Genomic DNA, 20,864 nt, shown 5'->3' on the forward strand with positions numbered 1-20,864 from the left:
AGACCTATCTTCAAGTTAGGTCATTCATTTTAATCAAATCTTGACATTTTATCAGAGTGTGATCCAACCTAAGCCCTATTCCCCTCAGTCGTCGCCATAAAACACCATTCCCGCAGCTGTCCTTCGCAGATCCACTTCCATCCTGTATTACAAAACCAACCATACTCCCATAAACAGATCAATTTGTTGGTTCTCGGTTGTGTTTGTATCTAGATTTTATTTTTCTTGTTTGGTTTTTGTTTTCATAATTTTTTATAGTGACACCAATTGGTACCTTACTTGAAAGCAATCTTTTTAGGTCTTAATGTTTTTAATTTTTTTGCTAGAGGCCCTTTATGGTCGGTAAATTTGGTTGCCAAGCAATGCCACTTGATCAGCCCCCCCACTTGGCACACAAGCGCACATGCGGCACACACCCTCAATAATAATAAGAATTAAATAAAAATAATAATAAGCTTACTTTTGTTGTGTGGTTTAAACCATAGTTACCAAAAAGCACCAATACCCTAGTGAAATGAACTACAGATTGGTACAAACATTCTGAAATGTGGTACATTTGCATTCTAAAAACTTTCAATTTTGGGTCTTGAATGGTCGGCTAAAATATGTTGAGATAAGTAGAAAGGTTCAGATGAATAGCGTGAAAGAAAGGAGGACAGCTCGACTCTTATTCCCCTTACTGTTTTTTGGATTGTGTGCAGCGAAAGAAATAGAAAAGCCTTCAAAGGATCACTTATGTCTCTGAATATAATCAAAGATAGATGGACTACTACTTTTGTTGATATAGTGGCTTATACATGATAGGCACCCATACTCTTCTCTACCTATTTGATACCATGTATTGCAGCCTTGCGAGTGATTTACTGATTTCTCTCTTGACACTGTTTCATACATGGCTGGTACCCCTTTGGTTCCCATTAATGAATTCTAAACAAAAAAATAAAACAAAAATTCAGATAGAATGAAAACATGGTACATTTTTTGTTCTGAAATGCTAAATCTAATGATCCAAAGTTTTAATATGATATTTTCATATAACATATTTAAAATTAGTTAAAGTGGAGAATTACTGTATTATAATTCAATTTTTGTTCACTATTAATTTATTTCAGAAAAGAAATCTCGTCTAGATTTAGAAATACCTCAACATCCTCTCCAAAATTTACAGGTACCATTACATCTTTCAACAATGTAAGTATATCCAAACGTTACATTTGCTTTACGAAATAGGTTGGAATGTAATTGAAGTTGTATCAGGATATGCTAATTTAGGAAAAAAAAAAAAGGCCACTTATTTATAAGTGTGGTATTCCATCCAACATGGAATATGATAGGAGTATAGATTCGCATGGTGAAATCTAGGAATAGTCATTCCTTGAGAAAAAATTTACAGTCTCAGTTGGTTTTTTTTTATTTTTACAAGAAGATATTTTCTTTTGTAAGCTACCAAATCAACCATGATTTTCCTATCTGGGAATAGACATTCCACAACTCAAATGTAACATTAGTTCACATTTACAGTGTGTGTTGTCCTACGATCCCGTTCCCATTCCATGGACTGGAACATTTCATGTTTTAGGTAACATTGGTTTAAACTGTGATTGTGATTAATTTAGTGTTATTGATACATTATAACTTTAGCTTCAAGGATGATGCTTAGCATGCTCTTTTCAGTACATGGCTAATTGGATGTCTGATTATTATACTATGATTCTCAGGATTTTTTCACAGAAGACATGTCAGAAAGTCAGCTGGGGCTATCACTGCTGAGTGTACATATGCGTGTCACAAATGCCAGAATGGGAGGTATGTGAAGGCTGGGAGTAAAAGAAGGAAAGCACAATCACAGAAAAGTAAAATAGCCTCAGTAAATTCCAGGCCTGTGCGATCAAAAAAGAACAAAAAGGCTTGCACAAGTGGACGTCTAGTAAGAGCACAAGACAATCAACAAGTATCTTCATGCGTACCTCTGCGACGTTCAGCCAGGAAAATTAAGTGCAAATCACTGCAAGAGAAAAAACGTGGAAGAGGCAAGAAAGGAAAACAGAGCAAATCTAAAAAAGCTACGTCGAAACCAAGGAAAGGTGCTTCATGGCAGAAAAAGAGGACAAAAGTTTGTCATTCTTACTGGCTAAATGGTCTACATTTTTCTGGAAAGCCAAATGATGAAAGATTGATGCATTTTAGGAGAGAAAAACTTCTCGTCTCATCTGAACATGCTGCTGATGTCGTTGACCTACCTAAATGCTGTCTTTGTTGTGAAGCTGGATATACATCCAAATCAAGTTTTATTTCCTGTGACATTTGTGGAGGTAAGTAGTTTTCAGTGTTTGTTTAAGTATTTTCTTTTCCCTTACTAATTATACTATTTAATAATTTAATCTGTTTAATCATAAATTTTATTCAGCATTTATTTGCAATATTTTCTTTACTGGCTTCATTGCAGATTGGTTTCATGGAGATGCTTTTGGACTTGATGTGGAAAACATTGATAATCTCATTGGGTTTAGGTGCCACAAATGCTGTAAAAGGTCTCCTCCAGTCTGCCCCCATTTGCAAGTTCTGAAAAGTGATGTTGCCCAATTTGATGAGATGAAGAGTAAAGCAGGGCCCATGTGTGTTCAGGAAGTATCTACTGTTATTTCACCTCCAAGTGAGGTATTTTTGAATCAGAAATCTCATTCAGCTGACGAACTCCAAGGTTCATATTTCATTGATAGGCCTATTCCTGTGGTGCAGCAATTAGTTGCGGGTCCCAGTTCAAATCAAGATTCTATGACAAAATCTAATTTGGAAGAAGGTAAGGAGCACCTGCCCGCTAACGAGCAGAAAGCAGATGCAAATCAAAATTCTGGTTGTAAGGATTTGAAACCGGATTTATTATGTGAACCCAGTGGGAGTCTCATTTTGGAAGAGAATACAAACAGTTCAGGTAAAGAATCTGTTGCTGTTGTTGATGTGGAACTCTCAGCATCTAAGCCTGATGTGGATGTCTTAGACATGGAATTGAAATCCTTAGCGCATAATGAACCAGAGAATGCTTTGGTGAAGACAACCATTTAGAACTCACTGGTGGATGGTACCTTAGTTAACTTTGCTGATTTACATTTGCTTACAAGCATGACATCAGGTGATTTGGTAGAGAGAAAACAATATACAATGGACTATCAACCTATCCCTCAGCTGATGTAACAAGCTGCCAATACCATAGAGGCTAGAACCGCTCATGGTTCTTCTAATGTTGTTGAGATGCGTGGCAGAAAGCTATATTGGGATTTTTCATTTAAAAATGAAAAAAATTAAAATAAATAAAGAGTTGATTTGAGGATGTAATTTCCTTCCATTCATATAATTTTGATTCGCTTGAAAAGATTGCTCCTCCTTGTAACATTCGTGTTATGGTGGAAACTTGAGCATGGCGGTGCCTTTGATAATGGTTCACATATGGGTGATATTTGTTACTAGGGAAGCTCATCTGGAAGGAATTTTTGAAATTTAGCAGTGCAGATTTTTTTGACGCAAGTTACTGATGTTCTTTTTGGGTCTCATTTTAATGAGACAGCTTCTTATGATGTCTGCTACATCAATACTTTAAAATGGTTCAATTGATTATGGAAACTTGAAGTTTTCTATAACAAACTCATGGAAGCTTAAAGGCTCTTTGAGTAGCTTTCAGTTGGTATTATGAAGGCCCACCATCAATATTCTTTATCCAAGTGAGTAGTGCAAATTTACATTTGGCATTGACATTGATCAATCTCATGATTCAGAGAAGACAACCTTGTATTCCCTCAGTTTCCTGACACATTCCTCTCTGTCAGATTGAAGTGCAGTTGTATCCATCATCTGTAAATGTTGACCAAATGGCTATTGCTCATGTGATTTAGTTTCCGGAGTAGTATCATTTTCTTTTTGTTTGTGCCGGGCATAATTTTCTAACTGAATGCTTCTGTTAACTTGTTGAATTGTTTTATGTACCTGCAAATCAGGTTGTTAGACCTAGATGAAGGTTATTAAATTTCAATGTGTATCTTTGTAAATCCTAAATGAAGTTATTGCTTTCATTCCTCTTTCATTTGTTAACGGAGATAATTCAGGCAATTAGACTGTAAATAATGCTGATTAGGCTGTAAATAATGCTGAAAATCTGGCAGCATTTAAGTGCTAAAAATCAGGCAATTAGGCTGTAAATAATGCTGAAAATCTGGCAGCATTTAAGTGCCGAAAATCAGGCAACAACTATGTAAATCTCTTCTATATAATGAAAGCAAACCTGATGGAAAGGGCATTCAGATCAAAATTAACTTGGTATCCGAGCCCCTCTTCTGATTCCGTCGTTTTGGTCTTAATCACTAGGTGCAATTCTCATCGCCTTTTTTTTTCTCTCTCTCGGTTTCAGCAAGTTCTTTCTTGCTTTTTGTGGGCGTCAGCCTTCTCTGTGGTATCCACTTTGGTGGTTTTGAGTTTTGTTTGGGGCTGCAGGAATTTTTTCTTAGTTGCGCATGCTGTTCTTTGTTGCGGCTACTCATCTCGGTGTTTTTTTCTTGTGGTGGCTGCGCATCTTTGTGGCTGTCGGCAGTTTCTGTGGTGGTTAGCAGCTTTGACTCCTCCTGGTATGATCGACGAAGGTCCTGTGTTTCTTCCTCTGCTGTGTCATTTTTCACACAGGGCAAGTATTTTGAGTTAGGCTTCCATGTTTGATCTAAGCCTTCCGTGTTTGATTTGGGTTTTTATTTATTTATTTATTATTATTATTATTATTATTATTTCTGCTGGGCTTTTGTAATCTGCTTGTGTTTGTGGACCTCTTATTATTTGGATTTGGACCTGATTTGAGTTATGCTTGCCGTTTATTTGGTTGACTGCTTGGGCATATTTTTTTTTAGTGCCTTTCATCATGTCTATTGAAAAGACTATTGTTCGATTTATTGGAAAGAATTTCTCTACATGAGAATTCCAATTTGAAATGTTCTTGAACCAATTATCAAATCATATTGATAGTTCTGCTCAAGTTCCCACTGATGAAAAGGAATTTGCACAATGGGAGGTCAAGGATGCTAAGGTGATCTCTTGGCTTTTGGGGACGATTGAGTCTCACCTTGTGACCAATCTTCGCTATTTTATTACGATTCAGGCTCTGTGGGATTATCTCCACTGTATTTACCACCAAGATCACAGTGCTTAGAAGTTCCAATTGGAGTTGGAAATCAGTAATTACAGTTAAGGTAATTTACCTATTGAACAATTTTATTCTGGTTTTCTTAATCTTTGGAGCGATATTCTGCTATTGTTCATGCTAAGGTTCCCCCTACGACACTAACGACTCTTCAAGCGGTTCATGCTGAGAGTCAATGTGGTTAGTTTTTTTATGAAACTTTGACTTGAATTTGAGCCAGTTTATTGAACTGTAATCCGCTTCCTTTGGATATTTATTTGGAAGATTTATTGTGTGAAGAACAGCGATTATCCACTCAGATGGGTATGACTTCTGAGAAGGTATTTTTTGAGGCTATGAATGTAGCATATGTAGCACAGGGGAGAGGGAGGAACAAGTTGTAGTGTTTCAGTTGCAAGGAGTTTAGTCATATTGCTCGTAACAGTCCTAAGAAAATTTGTAACTACTGCAAGAAAGAAGACCATATCATCAAATACTGTCGAGTGCGGCCTCAAAATCGCTAATCCCAAGCTTTTTAGGCTGCTGTTCAGTCCTCTTCTTCTTTTGCGCCACCCACTGTAAGCTCTGACTCGTCTGTTCTCACACTAGCTATGATCCAACATATGTTTGTGTCTGCTTTTACGACCTTAGGCCTACAAGGTATGACTACTAACTCAACTTCTTGGATTGTTGATTCGGGCGCTTCTATTCATATGACTGGTCATATGACGGGTCTCCATGGTGTTCATAAGTATAGGGGCACGCAAAATATTCAGATTGCTGATGGCAGTATGCTTCCAATTACTACTGTTGGTAATTTGGGCTCTTCATTTCGCGATGTTTTTGTCTCTCTTGGATTGTCTACCAATTTGATTTTTGTTGGACAATTGGCAGATAATAATTGTGATGTTCATGTTTCTCGTGGTTGGTTGTTTTGTGCAGAATCAGGTGTCGGGGACGATGATCGCGAAGGGACCTAAAGTGGGATGCTTATTTCTTTTACAGTTTTCTATTTCTAATGTTGTTTCTCTTGCTTATACATCTACTGCCAATAATAATGAAGTTTGTCATAAGTAATTGGGTCATCCTAATTCTGTTATCTTGGCTCATCTTATGAAACATGGTTTTTTGGGCAATAAAGATTCCTTTTTTTTCTTCTCGTGTGTATTTTGATTGTGCTACTTGTCGTCTTGGTAAAAGTAAAACTTTACCTTTTCCTGCGTATGGTAGTCGTGCTTCTAATTGCTTTGAGATTGTGCATACTGATGTATAGGGTGAGTCCTATTATTTCTCATGGTCAGTATCATTATTTTGTGACGTTTATTGATGATTATATTCGATTCACTTGGATTTATTTTCTCCGCTCTAATGCTGACGTGTTTTCTGTCTTTCAAAAATTTGTTATGTTTGTCAAGACACAATTCAATACTTGTATCAAAACTTTACGCTCTGACCCAGGTGGGGAGTACATGTCTTATTCTTTTCAGACTTTTCTTCAACAAAAAGGGATCATTTCCCAGCATTCTTATCCTTATACCACTAAATAAAATGGAGTCGTTGAGCGTAAGAATCGTCATTTCTTAGATGTCGTTCGTACTTTGTTGATTGATTCTTCTGTACCTTTAAGTTCTGGGTAGAAGCTTTATCTGCTACTGTCTATTTGATCAATCATTTGCCTACTGCCACTCTAAATTATGATTCTCCCTATTTTCGATTATTTGGCATATAACCTGAGTATCAATCCTTTCATACTTTTGGGTGTGTTTGTTTTGTTCATCTACCACTTGTTGAGCGTCACAAGCTTGCTGCCCAGTCTGTCACGTGTGCCTTTATGGGATATAGTCCTACTCAGAAAGGATTTGTTTGTTATGATGCTCATGCAAACAAATTACGGATCTCTCGGAATGTGATTTTCTTTGAAAATCAATATTTCTCTCAGTCTCATGTTATTTATGATATTCCAATTAATCTTCTTCCCGCTTTTGATGATGTGTCTTCTTCTATAGAGCGATTTAAACCAGGTGTAGTGTATCATCGACGTCCTCTTCTTCTTCAACTGATCTGTCATCTAATTTTGCGGTTCCTCGGCGCTCCACTCGGGTTACACATCCACCGGATAGGTATGGTTTTCCTCATACCTCACTTACTGCCACTCTCAACATTGTTTCTATTCCTCACTCATATACCCAAGCAGCCACCCAAGCATGTTGGCAGAAGACCATGCAAGAAGAAATCCAAGCTCTTTAAGATAATCACACTTGGGATCTTTTGACTTGTTCCTCGTGTCAAACCTATTGGTTCTAAATGGGTGTACTCAGCCAAGTATCGATCTGATGGGTCACTAGATAGATATAAGGCCCGTCTCGTGGCTCTTGGGAACCGATAGGAGTATGAAGAGACCTTTGCGCCTGTTGCCAAAATGACTACTGTGCAGATTATCTTGGCACTTGCTGCGTCGTAGGGGTGGTCTCTTTGACAAATGGATGTGAAGAATGTTTTTCTACATGGGGATTTGAAGGAAGAAATCTATATTTCTCCACCTCCCGACATGTTTGCTACATCTTCCTTAGAGGTTTGTTGGCTACGCTGATCTTTGTATGGATTGAAACAGGCGCTGCATGCATGGTTTGATAAATTTCGCTCTACCTTGTTTGTTTTTCATTTTACTCAGAGTCAGTTTGATTCCTCTCTCTTTCTTCACAAGACTTCTGAAGGAATTGTATTGCTTCTGGTATAAGTTGATGACATTGTAATTACTGGCTCTGATACTACGTTAATTAATCAATTACAACAGAATCTCAAGGCCTCTTTTCACATGAAAGATCTTGGTCTCCTGCAGTACTTTCTTGGCCTTGAGGTGTAGCTTACTCCGACTTGTATGTTGTTACACCAGCACAAATACACGCAGGAAGTGATTTCATTGGCTGATCTCCAATAGGGTAATTCTGTTCTTACTCTCTTAGAGGTGAGTTTCTATCAGATCCATCCTTGTATCGGCAGCTTGTTGGGAGTTTGAACTACTTAATGATTACTCGTCCTGATATTTCTTTTGCTGCGCAACAAGTCAGTCAATTTATGCAGGCTGCTCGACATCTTCATTTAGCCGCTGTCCACCGCATTATCCGATTTCTGAAGGGTACCTCTACACGCGGGTTGTTCTTTCCTAAGGAATCTTCCTTATAGTTGGTGGGGTATGGTGATGCTGATTGGGCTGGATGTGCGGATACTCGTCACTCTGTTACTGGCTGGTGCATGTTCTTAGGCAATGCACTCATTTCTTGGAAGAGTAAGAAGCAAGACAGAGTTTCCAAGTCCTCCACTGAGTCTGAGTATTGTGCTATGTCTTCCGCATGCTCTGAGATCACATGGCTTCGTGGGTTATTGGGTGAACCTGGTTTTTCTCAGCTTCATTCCACCCCTCTTCATGCTGATAATACCAGTGCTATTCAGATCGCCGCAAATCCCGTCTTCCATGAGCGTACGAAACATATCGAAGTCGATTTCCATTCCATACGTGAATCCTTTGATAAAAGAGTGATTACTCTTCCACACATTTCCACTGAACGTCAAACTGCAGACATATTCACTAAAGCTCTTTCTCGGCACCGGCATCATTTCTTGGTTGACAAATTGATGCTTCTTGATTTACCAGCATCAATTTGAGGGGGGATGTTAACATAGATAATTCAAGCAATTAGGCTGTAAATAATGCTGATTAAGCTGTAAATAATGCTTAAAATCTGGCAGCATTTAAGTGCTGAAAATCAGGCTATTAATAATGCTGAAAATCTGGCAGCATTTAAGTGCTGAAAATCAGGCAACAACTATGTAAATCTCTTCTATGTAATGAAAGCAAACCTGATGGAAAGGGCATTCAGACCAAAATTAACATCATTAACTGTTCTAATTTTGATCTCGGATTTAATATAACATTTTTTAAAATGGATTTAAATTGCTGAACTTTTTAATTGATGTTGAATAGAAACAATCAACTTTCCTGGAGTATGAGAAGTCTTCTCTGATCTAAAATTTAAGTTGTAACTAGTTTATATCAGTAGTAGATTTGTGTTTTGAGCATCTAGTGGACCTGAAATGCCCCCCTAGATAGCTTGCCTCTGGTGAAGAATTCACTAATCGTTCATCTTCCCTTTTTATTATTTAAGAAATATTTTCTTTTTCCGTTTGTAAGAACATTTGCTACTTGTTGGCATGATTCAGCGCCAGCAATCACTTTGTCCAGTTAATGACTTGTCGCTCCATTTAAGTCATCAATCTGAAAATAATTGAAGAAAAAAAAATAGAAACACGTGAAGGTGTATTTTTTTATTTTTTTTATTTTGAAATATATATTTTTAAAACAGTAAGAATGGCATTGTGCTGTCATCTAATCATGTACCAGCTTGTCCCAACCATCTTTGCTCTGTTGTTGGTTCATGTTTGAGGTTGATAAGTAATTCTCGTCATCAAGTGCAGTTTCTAATATTGCTGGTTTCATAGAAGTGCAACCAATTTTCAGGTTTGTTGGGTCCATTTTTTATTTATTTGTTTTGCTAATTCCTCTCTTTGTTGTTTTTCTCCTTGTTAGTAAATCTCTTCTTTCATTAAAAAATGGTGCTTTCATGCAGCTAGGTACCTCATTCTTGATGTCACAAACTGAGCAGTGAAATTACCCTAATCTGCATCAGAGCTTGGAATCTCTAGACTATTACTGTTAAGGTTACTGTCCTCATCAGTTTAAATATATCCTTATTCATCGACATAAATCCATTATTTCCTGTGCATAGAAACATTTCTCTAGTTGTTTTGTAGAGCATCATGATTATATGTGTTGTGAATTCTTCAGTTTTATAGCAAAGATTGATTTTATTTTGTTATCAACCGTGCAATATGCCACGAGCCCATGATGACACAGGCCCACGTGACAGGGCACCATTGGGTCCCACAGACCTGCACCCACTGGTGCCTGCCATGTGGGCCCGTGTCATTGCAGACCTGTGTCGCCCAGCATTTTCCTTTTGTTATTTGCTGGTGCTGTCTCTGTTAACCAACATTTCTTTCTTCATTACTTTGCAATAACTAGTGAAATAATTGAGATTCTGCAGTGCATGTCACGTTACTTAATTTTCTATTATAGTATAGGCAACTTCAAGAATTTGGGCAGAAACGTTACTCATTCAGAAGCTATATTTCATCTATTTACGTATCATATATTTTTTTTTAAATGCAATTTTTGTGAAGATTCCAATTGAATGAAACTTGGATTGATTTGGGTTGATTTTCAGTCGAGGTTATTGGGGATTTCTCATATTTTTGTCACGCATCCTTTTGTGACTTCAAATTTCTGAAAAATCTCCAATATCCTTGGATATAATGTATTATTTTAATCAAAGTTATTGGGGGAACCCATCTTCACTTTTTGAGTTGATCGCTTAATTGCTTAATCAAGGTTGTTGGGGACTGGGGAGTGCATATTCACTTTTAGTTGGGCATTCTATTAGATTTTTTAACTTAAGAAAAAGGTAGTGTACTGATGTTGTTCTTTGGAAGCTTTATATGCAGAGGCGATCAACCTACCTAGCATTTTTTTCTAGACATTGATTTATTGTTAACTAGAAAACCGAGTCCTGTTCATTCGACAAAAGTTTATGTTAATTGTAAACAATGATATGATAATTTTGAACAAACAATGATATTTTGCAATTGCACTGGCAGCTACCAGTTTATTGCAACGTGTAGCTTTCCTGGATGTTTTTAGTTTAGCTGCCAAAAATTGAACTAAAGGAATTTTAGTTGAGCATTTTGCAGTTTTGTAAAGCGGTCTCCTGGAGTATCTGACGTCAATCCACTTACAACAAGCTAGGTTCAGTTTTTTTGGACTTTGGACGGGGCAATCGATGGCTCACCTGGTTTTTTGACTTTTTGTGGTTGTTACAATTTGTTTGTATGAATGATGATGCATAGTTGTGGGGTGCTGATATTTAAGTCGTCTTAATATTTTGTTATGAGAGATGAGCCAACCCTTGCGCAGGAGTCTTTTTGTTTGATTGGTTTGTGCAGTAGCTCTCTCTCTCTCTCTCACACACATTTTTCTTCATTCCCCGTTACTCATCTTCTTTCAGTCTTGCTCAAAATGTAGCATGATATTAAAGTAAAATTGATCAGTGGGTTTATCATATCATTGCAATTGATTTTGCATGTTATGTTTCTTTTGGTTCACCATTCCCCTCTGTTTTCTCTTATTCATTCTCATTTTCCCTTTAAGCAGCGGACAACATCATTGGAGGCAGAGTGGAGCTTAAAATTGGGGCTTAAGACAATATGCGGCTGCAAGCCTGCAACTTTATCTGTTGGCACCTGCACTTGCATTTGCACTGTTATTTCATGTTTTGCAGGCCTTTGGAGTTGCACTAGTTGTTTAATGTCTCTTGGGTGTTTAGATTTGTTTCACACAAAATATCTGTGGTGTTTTCTTAGTCTCTTATTATGTTGTTGGACGCTCATATTTGTGCTTTGGGCATGTTCTTGTACATTTTATCAATTGTGCATCAGCCACCATAGCTGAGTTCTCAGGCTGCATCTGATTTTTGTATATGACTACTAGTGATATGTTAATTTCATTGAGGAATGGAGAATGTGCTGTGTTGTGAAAGTTAATAATGGGTTTTCATCACAGTACCAATGGTAGGTAGTATCGCGAGTTAATAACTCTCTTTCATAACTGGTTGTTTTTGTTGTTGTCGCCCTGTATTAATTTTGTATTTAAAGACAGTTTTATTTTGGATTTGGGTTAGTTTACAAAGGGCTAATTTCCCCCTCCAACCCCAACACACGCAAGCCACCTATGAGATTTTTTCAGGCAAGTAACAATACGAATCAAATTCTTTGGTTAATTTATGGCTTTAAAGTGATTGATCCTTTTTCTTCCTTTTTATTTTTCAATCCTTTACATTGTTTTGTACCATATAGAATCCCTAGGGTTCATTGAATTGAACAAGGGACTCTTTGTGGAGTGACCTCCTGATGAAATTAGGTTAATAGGATACTGCCAACCAAACAAACAACAAATGGTTTTATTTGCATTTGTTCAGAGCTTATTGAATGCAAATGGAAGCTGGTGATGATGGCTGCAGCATGAGAAGGAAGATGGGAAAGAAGATAGACGAGATGTGGGCTCAATTGAATTGCCTATCCCCAATAATTGCCGTGATAGTCGAGATGATTTGAATCTCGTTTTACAACTTTGTGATTTTTATCTCTTTCCAGTTTTTCTCCAAATCTTTTAGGGTCCATGATCAATAATTTTATGTGAAAAAAGAAATAGAAAAGAAAAAGAAAATATAGTGGAAACTCTTCTTTTTTTTTAAAATATTTTCCTTCTCTATTGAATATTATTAAAAATTAAAGATTATTTTAATATGACTAAAAATTAGGAAAAATGAAATATTAATGATGTGTAGAATCAAAATTTTGTTTATAAATTTGGTGAATTTTTTTTTCTTTTGATTTTGATTTTGATTTTTTTTTTATAATCAAATATGAAAACGAAGACTTTTTAATATTTTTTAAAATATTTTTTGAGTTCCAAACGGAGTCGGAAATTTAGAGAGTGAAAGTAAAGGAGATGGATGGAGATTGATGATAAAGAAAGGGGGGGGGGGGTGTTGTTTATCTACACCAAAGAGGAAACTATATTCAATGATTTAGTCTTGAATTGTAAATTTTGAAGTCAAAATTTATCCTAAATTTCAAGTCTCAAATTTTCATATGGCCATTGTAAAATTTGGAAATTTAATTCAACTTTAAGACTTAAAATTTATGTTTTTAACCCCTTATTTGGAGAGATCTTGAATTTGGATTTGTATTAGATTTGGATGAAATGTATTATAAAATTATATTAAAATTTATATAAATCTATACAAATTCAAATTCAATATATGAAATTAATGTTCCCAAAATGCAGCAGAAATGTAGACGAATGTCTGTCATTATCTTTGATAAAATGATTTAAGTGTGAGCTTGTATACAAAGCCCTAAATGTGTTTATTATGACGTTTGATCTTTTCTATCAAAATATTTCAAGAGATAAAAAAGAAATGTCCTAAACATGAAGTGAACTAAAAAACTAGGTTTAGAAAACTATATTTTCTAGTTGCTCATAAATTGAGTACCATATTCATTAGGTTGGATTCGAATTTTGAATATAGTGGTGGTCATTTTCATTATCTTTCCTGCTCCACTCATCCCTTAATGAATTCCTAAACTTCATGTTCAGAGAGGACTTGAATTTGGAGCTGTATTGAATTTGAATAAGATGATGTATAAAGTTATATTGAAATTTGTCCAAATCCATCCAAATTCGAATTCAAAATCCGAAATTCATCCTCTCAAACACGACCAAAATTCATTTTTGAATTGAAACACGCCCTAAAACTGTGCAAATTATTGAGGGCTCTTTCATAGCAAGAGTTGAACAAGGTAGCTCATTTTTCGGCCGTTTAGTTGTTAATTTTTTTAGTTTTAAATTTAGCTTTAACACCTTTTTTTATATATAAATTTTGTAAAACTAGTGTTAAATAAAAAGAAGATTTTAAAAATACTTTCTTTTTCATATTTTCCATGAAAATATTTAAAATTTGGAAAAACTCAAAATAAAATGACATTTTTATAATTTCTAAAAAGTCCAAAATAACTAAAGAAACAAAGAATATAAGTGAAGGGCCCTTCATTATTTTGGGCACATGAGTCTAGGAGAGGCTTCCCCGTGATAATTAGAGGCCGATGGAGTGATTATTTTGTACGTGGTCACTGTCAATTAAAGATAAACTTTAATTAGAGGCCGATGGAGTGATTATTTTAATTTTTTTATTATTATTTTGATTATTTTTGGCATATGGGTCTATGGTTCTGTGATATTTTTTCGCCCAAAGTTACGAAACATAAACTTTGATACCACTTGTTAGGTCAAAGAATCTTCAAATGGGCTTATAGTTTCACTATAACTGTCACGCCCCGAACCCCGAAATGGGACCTAGGGGTGAAAAAGTAACCTAACCTATCCCTATATCATACAAATCATCCACAGATATAGAAACAAAGGATGAAGGTCCGACCCCGTGGGGTTCCCGGGCACCCTAAACACATCCAATCACAATCATGTACGCAGCGGAAAAAGTATTTTTATATCAACATATGTAATACCATACCAGAGTCTATACAAGAGCAGAACATGGCTCTAACAAAACGTACAAACTGGGTGCCCAAATACAACCCAAAATGGCAACCCAACAAAACTACAGTTCTAGCACTTACCCAAGCACTAACACAGTACACCGGCCACTACGCTCCCTACACCAGGACGCTAGTTCCGGTTACTCGAAGGACCTGTAAAAAAGTGTACGTACAGTAGGGATGAGACACCTCTCAGTAAGGAAGAACACAGGTTATATTGGTATGTGACATTTGAGTCTTATCATGATTCAACATACACGCAGTTAAATGCATTCCAGTACTAATTTACACAGTGCATATACACACACATACGGCGGCCATTTATACACAGCCCCGTCACAATACATACACATGATCAATAATCCTCAGTGTCGTCACACTCTTCGGCCCAAAGCCGGCTTGCGACATACGGCGTTGGCCCGTAGCCAACCCACGAACACGGCGCCACCGGCACATGACTAGTCCCCAACTCCCATGGCATCGTACCGACGCTAAACTGGCGGATCCACACCCTTCGGCCTGATCTGCCGGAATAGGCTCACGCCCTCGGATATATAGCCGGACACTCTTGTCCACATGGCAGGCGATAAAATACACGCCCTCGGATATAGAGCCAGACACTCTTAGTACCTGGAATCATTTTAGAACCGAGTTCCTACTAGCATTTCAACATATCACACACACATGCATGCTCATATAACCAAACAAACCACACTCATTTGGTAATCTAAATCATGGTTTTCCAAACAAATACAGTTTAAATAAAGTCAAGGCACGACCATCCTAATATCACAGTATAAATCACACATATACTCGGTTTTTAACAAAACCCGAGATTCAGCCCGTCGCCCCCTTTTTCCCAAAACTATAATAATGAAAAACCCATAATTTTCTCCGTTAGATCCCCCCAAATGAGTAGCCAAAACACACACAGGACCGTGGACCACAGTTCCACCGAGTCCGATTTCAAAAATAACCAATATAAACATAGTTCCCCTTACCTTAACCCCGTAAGCAAATCCCGAACTCCAAGGTCCCTAAACAGCGAACTGAGTTCCAAAACCTACAAATCACAGTACAGAATACGTTCACAAGATAGTTACCTACAAATCTACCGGATCAGAATTGAAAACCGAGCCTTACCTCGATTTTACGTCGAAACCCAAAAATCTCCGAAACGAGATTCCAATCCGTAGAAGTTGTAGAGAATCCTTCCACGATCCTCATGGTAGCTTTCGTTTTCCGATTCCATCAACGATCGGCGAAGAATTCTAGAGAAAAGGAGTAGGGAGAGGTTTAGAGAGAGAGAGATATTTGAGATTTCTTAATGAGGAAGCAAAGGAAATTTCCTTTTATAGCCCTTTTACCCGGCAATTTCCAATTTTGCCCCTCTCTTAATATTTAAACCCATTTTTCATATTTTGGGTTCTTACAATCTCCCCTCTTTACAAAAATTTTGTCCTCAAAATTTTCCATCTCTCATTCCAAGATTCATACATACAATCAAATACATAGAAACAACTCAAGAGCGAACTAGCAATCATCACAACGTAGTCCCATCATACACATACACATAGACACAACTCAAGAGCGAACTGGCGATCACCACAACGCAATCCCATCATACACATACACATAGACACAACTCAAGAGCGAATTGGCGATCACCACAGCGCAATCCCATCATATACATACACATACATACCCTCACTTATGGCGGAGGAATACCGTGGTTGCATATACAATAGTCTCAAGAGTTCACAATACTCACACTCCCGACGACTAACCACCTATCCCAACCTATAGTAGGATTATGTACAAGTGCTCAAAATAACTGTGGATACTTTCGGCGTATTTCCATTTCCAATTCCCAAGAAGCTTCCTCAACCTCGTGGTTTCGCCACAATACCTTGACTAACGGTATCTCTCTGGTACGAAGCTTCTGAACTTTACGGTCCAGAACTTGAATAGGTATCTCCTCATACACTAAAGTATCCCCAATTTCCAACTCATCATAACCAATAGCATGCAAAGGATCCAACACGTACCTCCTCAACATGGAGACATGAAACACATCATGGACCCTCGAAAGTGCTGGAGGTAATGTAACTCTATAGGCTACCGGACCCACTCACTCAAGTACCTCGAATGGTCTGATATACCTCAGGCTCAGCTTGCCCTTTCTATCGAATCTCATCACACCTTTCATTAGAGCAATTCACAGAAATACCTTACCCCCCACCTCGAACTCTAAATCACAGCGGCGAACATCTGCATAACTCTTCTGTCGACTCTGAGTTAATCTAATCCTCTCTCGGATCAAACCCACCTTTTCAGACGCTTGCTGAACAAGTTCATGTCCTAACACCTGACGTTCACCAACCTCATCCCAACATAAAGGAGATCAACACCTCCGACCATACAAGGCCTCGAACGGTGCCATCCCGATAGTAGACTGGAAGCTGTTGTTATAAGCGAACTCCACAAGTGGCATAAATTGTAACCAGCTACCATCGAAGTCTAACACACAAGCTCGCAACATATCTTCCAATATCTGTATCGTCCTCTCCGACTGTCCATAAGTTTGAGGGTGGAACGCTGTACTGAAAGTAAGCTTCATCCCCAATGCCTTCTACAAGCTCGTCTAGAATCTAGAAGTAAACCTCGGATCTTGATCTGACACAATGGACACCGGTACCCCATGCATTCTCACAATCTCATGCACATACAACTCTGTTAGTCTATTCAAAGGATAGCTAACTCTCATTAGTATGAAATGAGCAGATTTCGTCAATCTATCCACGATCACCCAAATAGCATTTTGCCCGTGAAGCGCTTGCGGCAATCCGGTTACAAAATCCATGGAAATATGCTCTCATTTCCACACCGGAATAGGCAAAGGTAGCAACAGCCCTGCCGACCTCTGATGTTCATTTTTCACCTACTGACACGTCAAACACTGCTCCACGAACTGAGCAATCTGCCTCTTCATACCAGACCACCAGAAGGTCTCGCGCAAGTCCCGATACATCTTCGTACTACCAGGATGTACCATAAACATAGAATGTTGTGCCTCCTCTAGAATCGTCCTTCTGATCTCATCATCTTTCGGAACACACAGTCTAGTCCCAAACCTCAGTACACCTCCCTTAGAGATGTTAAACTCCCTAACCAGTCCCTTTTGTACCTTTTCCACAACCTCTGTCAACTCTGCATCACTAGCCTGCGCGGCTTTTATACGCTCAAATAGGGTCGGTTGGACCACCAAACCAACAAAATAAGCCTGATGATCACCAACCACCAACTCTATACCCGAGCTCTCCAAATCCCATCTGATGTGACACTGAGTTACAACCGCAAATACAACTAGGTCCTGACTTTTGACTTAACGCATCAGCTACCACATTTGCCTTCCCCGGGTGATAACTGATCGTACAATCGTAGTCCTTGATCAGCTCTAGCCACCGCCTCTGCCTCATATTCAACTCCTTCTGCGTGAAGAAATACCTGAGGCTCTTATGGTCAGTGAAGATCTCACACTGCACCCCGTACAAATAGTGTTGCCAGATCTTCAGTGCATATACAACAGCAGCCAACTCAAGATTATGCGTAGGGTAATTCTTCTCATACTTCTTCAGTTGCCAAGAAGCATACGCCACAACCTTACCTTACTACATAAGCACACATCCTAAGCCCTTCAGAGACGTGTCGCTATAAATCACAAATCCACCATTCCCCCAAGGAATGGTCAACACTGGAGCAGTAACCAGCCGGTGCTTCAACTCCTGAAAGCACTGCTTGTAATCATTGATCCACTCAAACAGGACTCCCTTCCTGGTCAATCGAGTCAAAGATCCAGACAGTTTAGAGAAACCCTCTACAAACTGAAGATAGTATCCCGCCAGTCCTAGAAAACTCCAAACCTCCTACACATTCTTTGGCCTTACCTAGTCGACCACAACTTCAATCTTGCTAGGATCAACTGATATTCCATCCCCAGTAACCACATGGCCTAAGAACGCAATCTGACTCAACCAGAATTCACATTTCTTCAACTTAGCATACAGCTTCTTCTCTCGCAGAATATGTAACACTAACCTCAAATGTTCCACGTGTTCTTCCATACTCCTCGAGTATACCAGAATGTCATCAATGAATACCACCACGAACCAATCTAGGTACTCATGGAAAACCCTGTTCATTAGATCCATGAACGTCGCCGGAGCATTCGTCAACCCAAAAGGCATAACTAAAAACTCGTAGTGGCCATATCTGGTTCGGAAAGCCGTCTTCGCTACATCCTCTGCTCTAACCCTCACCTGATGATATCCTGACTGTAAATCGATCTTCAAAAAGACCCGTGTCCCCTACAACTGGTCAAAGAGATCATCTATACAAGGTAAAGAATAACGATTCTTCACATTTACCTTGTTAATTTCACGGTAATCAATGCACATCCGCATCGACCCGTCCTTTTTCTTCACAAACAGTACTGGAGCTCCCCAGGATGAAACACTAGGTCGAATGAATCTCCTGTCCAGTAATTCCTGCAGCTGCTCCTTCAACTCCCAAAGTTCTACTTGAGCCATCCGATATGGAACTTTAGAGATCGGCGCCTTACCAGGCAGCAACTCTATCGCAAACTCCACTTCACGATCCGGAGGTAATCTGGATAAATCATCTAGGAACACATCCAGGAATTCACTGACTACCCGAATATCCTCGAGTCTCAACTCATCCCTCGGTGGTTCCTCCACACAAGCTAAGTACCCTTAACATCAATCCAAGAGTAGCCTCCTCGCTTGTAGTGCCGACATAATCTGTGGCGCTAAACGCACACACGATCCCACGAACTCGTACTCCTGCTCCCTAGGAGGTCTGAAAACTACCACCTTTCTACGATAGTCGATCACGACATAACTGGAGAACAACCAGTCCATCTCCAGAATGACGTCGAACCTTGACATGTCGTATACCACAAGATTCACCGGTAACAACTTTCCCTAAATTTCTACTGGGTAGTCTATCAACATCTTCCTACATAAAGATACACTCCCAGATGGCGTAGTAACAGCTAATACCTTATTTATGTCTCGAGTCTCAATCCCACACCATCCCACAAAATTTATAGATACAAAAGAATGGGTTGCACCCGAATCAAACAGAACAGAAGCTTTATTTGAAAGTAATAATAAGGTACATGTCATCACGTTACCTGCATGCTCAGCGTCCGCTAGAGTAAGAGAGTATACTTGGGCTAGAGCTATATTCGTCTGAGCGGTTCCCCGAGGTATCTGATTACCCCCTTAGTCCCTACTAACTGTAGGCACATCTCGCCTCGGTGCTCGACAATCACGAGACATGGCCTGGCTGGCCACAGTTGTAGCAACTACCCCCAAATGACCGACACTCTCCCTCGTGCTGCCTGTGACATTTGATAAAACGACCACCAGTCTGGCTCCCCTAAGAATCCTGGCGCTCGATATTTTGGTGGTAACCCGACCCCTTGCTCCTCTTCTTCCACGATCCTTGACGAGATCTTGTCTGAAAACCAGAAGGTACTGTCCTCTTCCTCGATTCCTAATCTGCCTCATCCTCTCAAATACCAGTCTCGATCACCGTGGCCTTATCCACCAATACCGAGAACTCATGGATCTAAAGCATACCCACCAGTCTGCGGATATCCTTCCTCAAACCCTTCTCGAACCTCCAAGTCTTCTCATACTCGCTTAAGATCATACATGGTGCAAAACGGGACAGCTCTATGTATCGAGCCGCATACCCCTGCACCGTCAAACTCCCCTAAGTCAGCGCAGAAAACTCATCTGCCTTCACATCACGTACTGAAGCCTGGAAGTATCTGTCAAAAAACACCTCCTTAAAACGGCTCCATGCCATCTCCTCATGACCACCCCTCTGCTTCTCCAGCAGACTCACCGTAGTCCACCATCGACCTGCCTCCCCAGACAGCTGGAAGGTGGCATAAAGAACTCCCTGCCTATCCGTGCAGTGCAGGACCTCCAAGTTCCTCTCAGTCTTCTCCAACCAATCCCTTGCCATCCTCGGGTCAGGTCCTCCAGAGAACGTCGGAGGATGCATGCGTGTGAACCTCTCAATGGTACACCCTGCAGCAGTAAGAGTGCTCGCGTCTCCTCATACTCCGCTCGATCACCAGTAATACCTGCCTCGTCAAACCCCGAGGCACAGAAGGAGAATCATCACTCGCAGTCTCCTCAGAGCCACTTCCCGGGTTATTATCCTTGGGCTCCATGCTGCGACGCAATAGGAATCTATCAGTATCCCTACAACACATACAGTTAACACAATGATCTACACTAATCGTGTTAACTACTCCCTGCCAGGTCTAGGTCTGTCCTATCACATTGACACGAAAGTCATCAATGATCTGCCCTACTTTTACTGGAATCGTCATCCTAGGAAAAACACGGAATACCGTCTACAAATCTCGGTCTAGCAACCG

The 20,864-nt window shown here is 39.2% G+C and overlaps 1 protein-coding gene across 2 annotated transcripts in view; it reads left to right on the forward strand.

Annotated features, from left to right (window-relative positions):
- LOC131149218 (DDT domain-containing protein PTM) overlaps nt 1-4,068 on the forward strand; it is a 31,300-nt gene extending 27,232 nt beyond the window's left edge. Inside the window, exons 8-10 of one of the 2 annotated variants that reach the window (XM_058099470.1) lie at nt 1,719-2,312; nt 2,447-2,658; nt 2,740-4,068. In XM_058099470.1, the coding sequence (XP_057955453.1) occupies nt 1,719-2,312; nt 2,447-2,658; nt 2,740-3,063 (1,130 nt within the window). In that variant the 3' untranslated portion in view covers nt 3,064-4,068. Of the gene's footprint in view, nt 1-1,718; nt 2,313-2,446 lie in introns of both variants that reach the window. The other variant, XM_058099469.1, reaches the window with a different exon arrangement.
- The last annotated feature ends 16,796 nt before the right edge of the window (nt 4,069-20,864 follow it).

The sequence above is a fragment of the Malania oleifera genome, chromosome 2, assembly GCF_029873635.1.
Source record: "Malania oleifera isolate guangnan ecotype guangnan chromosome 2, ASM2987363v1, whole genome shotgun sequence".
Taxonomy (NCBI): domain Eukaryota; kingdom Viridiplantae; phylum Streptophyta; class Magnoliopsida; order Santalales; family Ximeniaceae; genus Malania; species Malania oleifera.